Consider the following 8,738-nt stretch of genomic DNA (forward strand, 5'->3'; position numbering starts at 1 on the left):
AAAAGCAGATTTTACTTTCTTTTCACATCTTGTTGCAGGCGTGCAACCCGATCCCATTTCTCATATCTTGTGGCAAGCGTGCCATCCGCTCCCATTTCATGTATCTTGTGGCAGGCGTGCCACCTGCTCCCATTTTATTATATTATGAAGAGAAAAGTTGCGGAAATATAAAGATTGCGCCAAGGTAATGCTTGTACATTGAACTAATATTTCTTCTAATATTAATAATTTTTAATTTTTTCGGCAATAGCACTATAAGTGGATATAATTTTTTGTGTTATGTCTACGGAACCATGAGAACATATTTTCAATCTGAAGAACATCTTGATGTAACTATTGTGGGAAAAGTGGGTATATTTAAAAAAAATTATTGTTGTTTCATCTTTTCTTGCACTTGAGTTTAAAAGTATTCTATTTCAGAAAAAAATCAGAAAAAACTTCATTATCTTCATTTTTTTTCTATATGCCTCTATTACCGAAGGTAATTTTCTGATTTTGATTCATCTCAAATATTGATATATTAATCCCCAATTATATTGAAGTTGACATATTTATTACATGTGTAACAAGTGATGCAAAGCTTTGTCCTTATTAAAACATAAGAGTCTCTAAATAAAATTACTAATAACTATTATTATAATTATTATTATTATATTACAATAAATAATATATAATTTTTTTAAACAACATTTAGACGTAATAAAATACAAGAGAATTAAACGTGACAAATTTCAAAAGTAAGGTTTATTTTAGCATATATAGTTGAAATTACTATATTTATTTTATGTCAACTAAGTGGGCGTTTGTACATAAGAATTGTAAAATTCCAAAGAAGGGTGAAAAAATTTTCAAATGAAAATGATATTTGAAATTTTGAATTGTGTTTGGACATGAATATAACTTTGGGTTGTTTTGAAGTTTTGTGAGTGATTTGAGTGAAAATTTGAAAAACAGGGTTTTGGAGTTTTTTAAAATGCAATTTCAAGTGAAAATGAAAATTTTATGAACAAGTGATAAAATACAAATATTTTGAAAAAAAGAAAAAAATTTCTTATGTCCAAACAGGCTCTAAATAAAAAAAAAGTATTATTTATAAAATTATCTAAGTACAAACGAAAAGAAAAAAGAACCATTTGCATCAAAACCCTGTTAGCTACTCCCCATAAACCCTACACTCCACAGTCTTTCTCAATACCTTACTTCTACACTCCCCAAATGGCCACTTTTACCAGAGTGATCCGCCGTACTTTCTCAACTGCTACTACTACCTCATTATCTCCAATCAGAGCCATCTCCGATGACTTATACAAAGAGCGCAACCTCAAAAGACTCGTCGAAAAATTCAAACAGTATTCAGATGTCAACCGTTTCCGCACCAAAAACGGCATTTACGAGTCTACAGTTCAGCGATTAGCCTCAGCCAAAAAGTTCAAATGGATCGAAGAAATCCTCGAACACCAAAAGCAATACAGACCCGACATTTCCAAAGAGAGTTTCGCTGCAAGGCTCGTTAGTTTGTACGGAAAATGTGGGTTGTTTGAGAATGCACAGAAAGTGTTTGATGAAATGCCCGACAGAAATTGTAAGCAAACTTTGAAATCCGTTAATGCCCTTTTGGGGGCTTGTCTCAATTCACAGAAATACGACAAACTTGAGTCTTTGTTTGAGGAATTGCCTAAAAAACTTAAGGTGAAGCCCGATGTAGTCACGTATAATATTATGATTAAGGGGTTGTGTGATAAAGGGGCATTGGATAAAGCAGCTGCTTTGATTGATGAGATTGAAAAGAGCGAGTTAAAACCTGATTTGGTTACATTTAATACCATACTTGGTGCACTTTACTCAACTGGTAAGTTTGACGCTGGCGAAAAAACGTGGAAATTAATGGTTAGCAAGAATGTTATTCCGGATATTAGAAGTTACAATGCTAAGTTGGTTGGATTGATTCATAATAACAATGTCTCGGAGGCGGCCAAGCTTGTTGGCGAATTCGGAAGTTTTGACTTAAAGCCTGATGTGTTTACTTATGGTGCTTTGATTAGAGGATATTGTGATAAGGGTAACTTGGAGGAGGCTAAAAAGTGGTACTTAGAATTGGTGAAGAGTGGATCTTCTCCAAACAAGGTTATATTTGGAAGTGTCATTATGGCTGCTTGTGAAAAGGGTGATTTTGATTGGGCTTTTGAGTTGTGCAAAGATGTTTTTAAAAAGAAGTGTCATGTTGATGCGGAGTTGTTGCAAGGAGTGGTGAACGGATTGGTGAAATCGTCAAGGATTTGGGAAGCTAAGGAGGTTATGGGTTTGGGCAAGTCAAATGACTACCATCTTTATAAGCTCAATCTGCCTTCAGATGACTAAGGGACCAGCAGCTGGTTTCTTAGCATATTAGATGCTGATTTTGGTACGTTAACCTCGTGTAAGAACTTAATTTGATGGTTGTTTCATGACTGTTAGTTATGAGATATATTGTTGTTTGGGATATCAAATGAACTTATAATTTGCTCAGCCGTTTGTGTGTGAGTTTTCCATCGGCTTAGTGGCTTCACTTCTTGGTGGTTTAATAGTAGAAAGCTTCCAACTAAAAATGACCCTCTCTAGTACCTTTTAGGCTTTTGTATAAATATCTTAGCTGTATATTATCTCAGTTAAGAAATTAGTAGCTTACATTTTAGTAGCTTTGTACTCCATTCTGCCTTTTGTAATCGCTAGAAAAATTCTGATAGTGTTGTTACCTGCCAATGTCATAGTTTGCATTATATTCACTTAATTCTCATTAAAACGTATTTCAACAAGTCCACTGAATCAAGAATGAAAAAAATTGAGTTACAGCATCCAGCATCATATTATATAGCTTTATCTCATTATAAGCCTTTCTTCAAGAGCCATTTCTCAACAATCAGCTTTTTGCGAGTCATTCTTTATTTTCCAAAAAAGCCGCCTATAAATCATGATTTAGGGAATAATATGCAAAATAAAGAGCATACTAAAAAAGGAGATAAAGAGTCTAACAGAGAAGAAGAAGACGTATAAGTAGCAGAAAAGAGGACCCACAAGGAGGAGAAAATGTCATCATGGATAATTGAAAAAGAAGAAGATATAATTCAAATGGATAGTAGAAAAGTTATCGCAAAGTAACTGTTCTCAGACAACAAAAGACTGTCTTTTCTCCTCCTTTTTGTCAAAGTGCCATATTTTAATGTCAGATTTGTAGAAGCAACTGCATATCGCTTGGTTTGCATTGCACCTCGCTGTTCCAAGTGGAGCTTCTTCGGAGTTGCATTGATTCATTAATCATATGCGATAACCTTAGAGCAATACGTTTCTATAGCCTTCCTCTAATAGCAACATGAATGAGTATGACATAGTATAGATGCATTTCTTATGTACTACAAGAACCTTGGAAAAGTTGACCCATAGATTTCGAAATCAGCTTGGAGATGATTACATATTGGTTGTGATTAATGATTCAAAGATGGTAACTGATTACATATGTGTTTTGATTAATATCCTAAGATGGACACATTTTACTCTATAGCAAGGATATTCCATGCCTATAACGATCTGGCAAGTAGAACTATTTCTCAGATATGGATATGAATTGTACAAGCTACTTTTAGTGTAGTCTCATAAGGATGATAAACATGTATACAAAAGTTCTTACGTACATGTAAGAAAATGTATCTTATATATAAAATATGTTACCTTCTCAAAAAAAAAAATGTACATGTAAGAAAATGGTCAGAGTTGTCCCTAAGGGTATAGGTGATATATTAAGACCCTTAACAGAATATACTATCGCACACAAGTATCAACGACAAAAGAAAATGGTATTTGCGTCTTTGTGGTTGAAATTCCTTTCAATTTTCTTTAACGTGCTATGATTTATTTCAAGTTTAGCCTCACCAAAGATCTAATCTCTTTGCCTCTTGTGCCATTTCAAATGCTTGAAGAAGAATACTCTATAGTTAATGAAACATTTTGTGGCCTACTTACTGTCAACTGGTTAACAAGTATTAATGGTTTTGTTTTTGTGATAACTATTAATAACCAATAAAGGTGTCATGAAATTAAGGTGCAAGTTTGCAATATTACAGGGGAGAAGTTGTTAATATCTAAACTCTCCCCGAAACTATGCACTGGGAATCCTTGCTCACCGTGTTATTCTTTTAGTAAATATGATACTAAACAACAAAATAAAGGAAGTCGGTCTCCAACAAGAAAGTGCAAGAATCACTGTACCTGAATATGAGTGCTCTCAGATAGTCATTAGCAGGAAATATGTTGCTTCTGTTTCTGATTAGTTAAATCCTAATTTGATTAATGTCACTGTGTCAGTATCAAATGTTTCTAGACTTTAGTCTAGTGTAAGAGCGCAACATGTGATGTGTGGTAGGTGCACGTCATGAGATCAAATCCTGTCACAAAAAAAAAAAAAAGAAGGCCTGGTGTTTAAGTGGAGAAGGGTAGAGAAGGTGAGCCCATTGTTCACCGAGTTCCGAACTTTGCGACACCGACCCTTGAGGATTACTCGGTTAGGAAAAAGTGTCAGTATCAAAATGATTAGATGGTTTTGCTCTTGAACCGAATCTATTGCTCCCTGGGGAAGTTCTGATGAATTCGATCTGGTTTACGCTGCCAATGGAATTTAAAAATATAAAAAGGTGGAACACATCAAGTGATTGGTGCTAAATAGTCCCTCCTTAACTTGAAAGCTGTATGCACGTTTTGAATTGGAATTAAATCTTTTTATATTAGGTTTGAATTAAATCTTTCAATATTATATTTTACAAGTGATTTTATTGCCATTTAGGATTTCGCCATCGCATACCAGATTATTGAGGCAATAGGGTCAACTCAAATATCAACTAAGGCTCTATATTATCAGACAAATGCATACTTGTGGACATCAAAATGCTATAATCTATACTCTATGATATAGCCGTATTTATAGTGTGACTCATTATTATGTGTGGCAAACTGGCTATACAAGATCACCTCCTCTGTTATGTTACAAAGGGTTCTTATTCATTTATCAATTAACTTGGTTTTCCAAAATTAGAGGATTCTACACCACAAAAATTAGCATAAGAGCATCAAATATGATTAGATAAATAGTGGAACTCCTCAAAGAACGAATAGATCGAGCTGGAGTTTAAGCAAGGAAGATTTTTTTGATCAATCTTAATGAACGTTATTTCAATTATTATTTTTTCTTTCCATATTTCTTTCAACGAATTAGAACTAAATGGAAACGACCAAAAGAAAAGAACATTCAAAAATTAGTTTCCTGTTATATAATAAATCATATGTAGTCCCTCAAAATTCGTTGAAGAGGAGAGGTCTACCACTTAACTCAGTACTTCTTGATGATGGTTTGGGATGATAGAAGTCCAACTATAGTTATTTTATATATAACATCTTCCTTCTTTCGCAACTACATTCATTTTTTTCTTCTTCAAAGCAAATGCTGATAGAAGTGTTGCTGCTCTTTGGCACAAGATTAACTGAACTATTCAGTTCTAAACCCCTTATCTTTAAAACAAGCAAGACACTCATCATAAATCTCTTCAATCCCATACTTAAAATTGAATCCCTCTTTGATGAGTTTTTCTGATGAGATGATCAACTTGGCCTTGGAGGGGAAGTCCCCGAAACTGCAATTGATCAATCAGATATATGTCAGTATTTAAAGTTGTAAACCATAAAGATAATGCAGTCTATGAATATAAGATGGAATAGAGTAAAAAGGAAAATTGTTATGTAAATCCTGCTCTTTTACTCCTACAGTTTGGTAAACAGTTTCACGTCGTTTTCTCTAGGGCGTGTCATTCTGTTAGGGTAGGGGTCACGCCCTAGAAAGGTCTGAGACAACGAGCTCAACTGCTTATTCAAGAAGGTAGGTTCATTTACAAGGAAATATTTGTACTTGTTCTTGAAAAGTTAGTTATATCATTCCAAGTATGAACAATTGTTGCTTAATATTGTAACATTACTTACTCTATAGGAACATCCTTACTTACTCTGTAGGAACATCCGAAGTTGGATATCTTTTCTTCAAGAAATTTGCTAGCTCCGGAACATTGGTGTTGATGGCAGAGCAAATGTATCGTCCCGAAGCTGATTCTTTCTCAGCAACAAAAATATGGGCGCGACAAACATCCTCCACATGTGTAATAGATATTGAACCTGATAACATCTGCATACTCTTCAAGTTACTTATAAGGAATTCATTCCCTGTCAAAAAATTGCAAATTTAAGGTCAGATTCTCTGAGCTATATTCATTTGCATTTTTACTCAGAAAATTCAATTATATTGCTTATATTTTATTGAGACCTGTGATCAAGGACATGGCAAGATTAACACTGCTTGGAGTTTCTGGAGTAAGGTAAGAACCAGCCATGAGAGATGGAATTACAGTGATTAGTTTAATATTGTTCTCCTCTGCAAATTTCCAAGCTTCTTTTTCAGCTAATGTTTTAGAGACAGGGTACCCCTGCATATTAGAAAAAGAACTAATCATCTTTGTTCATGCAGATCTTCCGTGACCCATAATTTTAAAGGACATAGTTAAGTACATAAAACTCTACACTCAGTATTGAAAACGTCCTTAGGTCTTTGATTCATTCCTTGACAGCTACCTTAACCCGAGGATCAAGCTTACCAGAATGCTCTTACTGAAGTATTTGATCTAACACAGTAATGACCTTCAGTAGTGTTTCTTCCTTGACGGTTTAACTTTTTGATGTGGTCGCCACACAATTCAATATGGTAGCATAGTGAATAGAGGTTCTAGATTCAAAGAACAATTTCCATGTGCTTGACCAGTAACAAAAAGAATCAGGCTCGCACATAAGGTTACATGTTGAGGACATATTTAAGTAAAAAATTTAACCTCATAAATGAAGTGGTTACACAATTCATGTTATAACTTTCACACAGTAATTAATCAGGTAATCACATGCGATGTTAACAATAATGTTGAAAAATTACCCAGGTGGGTGGTTTTGTCGAAGTCAGAAACTCGACGTCCGTCCAATTAGACTCGTCCATGACGAGGCCTGTGCCATTAAGGTTGTTGATAGTCACAGCTGCAGCTGATGAGGTCAAGATTACACGCTTAACTGTGTTTGATTTAGCACAGGCTTTCAGAACATTGAGAACTCCTTTTATTGCTGGTTTGATCATATCATTCTACCACAAAAAGGGAACGACGATTAACATAGATAAATCAACATTTTAGAGTATATGAGTTCAGAATGAGCGCGATCTTATTATGTGTTGTGTGCATACATTTGAATGTTTGAAACTAAAGCAACTGGTTCAGTTGAACCCACTGAACCGGCCCTCAATTACCTATAGCGATTATATGTTACGTTATTGAAAGCTTAAGAGTACTTGGTATAACTTTATACCTCTGGATCTTGAGAAGCGAAATTAATTGGTGTTGCAACATGGAAGACAATGTCACAGCCAGCAATAGGTGCACCAAAGCTTGTTTCATCAGTTAAATCAGCTTGGAAAATTCTCAATTTTCCCAAACTATGTAATGCTAAGAGGTGAGAGATCTTCTTTTGATTTCCTATAAGAAATTAAACAATATTAAAGAATTTTTAGACTACTAGATCATTGGGAAAAATAATGTGTAACTCTGAACATAAGGTGAACTAGTTTTCTAAAAAATAAAGCAGACATGTTAGAACTAGATAAATATATTGTCAGAGTAAGTATTCTTTATGCTGTCAGTGTTTATAAGTTAAATCTAAAAACGAACCGGAGTCCCGGACTGTTGTATTAACAGTGTACCCTTTCTCAAGCAAAATCTTGACAAGCAAAGTTGCCATAAAACCAGTGCCACCAATTACACAAGCTGCCATGGATTCTTAATTTTTTTTTTTAAATCAGACTTTAAAACCTTATAGAAACAAATTACTGAGAACACTCAAACGTTAATATTCTAGTATCAGATTAATGAAAGTCTGCTGTCTAAATATTTGGATGCATCGTTTTATATCACTAAGATCATCAGGTTATGAGGTAGATGAGCACGTGATGCCACCAATAGGTCAAACGTCGAAGTTCAAAGCACAGTCTGTAGAAAGAAAAAAAAAAAATAGTTATACTGTAATAGAGGAAAGACAAGTACACATGAAATATTACTATAAAATACCTAAAAAAAAGGCAGTTTGGTGCACACAGCATCTCACATTCACGCAGGGTTAGGGAAAAGGCCGCATTAGGAAGATATAGACAGCCTACCCTGATACAAGCATTGGTGATTACTTTCACGGCTCGAATCTGTGACCTATAGGTCAAACAAATACAACTTTACCGTTGCTTACCCTAACTCCTAAAATACCTATTTAGAGAATGTTGTATCTACTAGCACTACTAGAAAATGGCAGATTTCCGACAGCCAAAACGGTCGGAACGACTACTTTTCGACCGAAATTGGTCGGTCGGAAAAATATTGGTCGGAAAATAATTTCCGACCGAATTTGTCGGTGATTTCCTACCAAAGTGGTCGCAAATTTCAAAAAGGCCAGACAACCAAATAATTCACGTTTCCGACTAAAGTGGTCGGAATTTACCGACTGAATCGGTTGTAATAATACAAGTAAAATTAATAATTAAAAATTAAATTTTATTTAATTTCCGACGGAATCCGTCAAAAACTATTTGAATATTAATTTTTTTTGGTTGAATTTCCAACCGAATGAGTCGGAAATTAATAATTAAA

The 8,738-nt window shown here is 34.5% G+C and overlaps 2 protein-coding genes across 2 annotated transcripts; one reads left to right on the forward strand and one right to left on the reverse strand.

Annotated features, from left to right (window-relative positions):
• Positions 1-1,126: 1,126 nt before the first annotated feature.
• LOC109243325 (pentatricopeptide repeat-containing protein At3g13160, mitochondrial-like) lies at positions 1,127-6,366 on the forward strand. The gene is made up of 2 exons (XM_019410234.1): positions 1,127-2,401; positions 6,028-6,366. Exon 1 carries the CDS (start codon positions 1,216-1,218, stop codon positions 2,356-2,358), a length of 1,143 nt encoding a protein of 380 aa, XP_019265779.1. The 5' UTR covers positions 1,127-1,215; the 3' UTR covers positions 2,359-2,401; positions 6,028-6,366.
• Positions 5,381-7,961, reverse strand: LOC109243327 (anthocyanidin reductase ((2S)-flavan-3-ol-forming)). Its single transcript, XM_019410235.1, has 6 exons — positions 7,773-7,961; positions 7,414-7,580; positions 6,992-7,192; positions 6,335-6,494; positions 6,021-6,234; positions 5,381-5,654 (listed from the first exon to the last, which is right to left on the reverse strand). The coding sequence occupies exons 1-6, from the start codon at positions 7,873-7,875 to the stop codon at positions 5,510-5,512; spliced, it is 990 nt and encodes a 329-aa protein (XP_019265780.1). The 5' UTR covers positions 7,876-7,961; the 3' UTR covers positions 5,381-5,509.
• Between the last annotated feature and the right edge of the window lie 777 nt (positions 7,962-8,738).

The sequence above is a fragment of the Nicotiana attenuata genome, unplaced genomic scaffold (genome assembly GCF_001879085.1).
Source record: "Nicotiana attenuata strain UT unplaced genomic scaffold, NIATTr2, whole genome shotgun sequence".
Taxonomy (NCBI): domain Eukaryota; kingdom Viridiplantae; phylum Streptophyta; class Magnoliopsida; order Solanales; family Solanaceae; genus Nicotiana; species Nicotiana attenuata.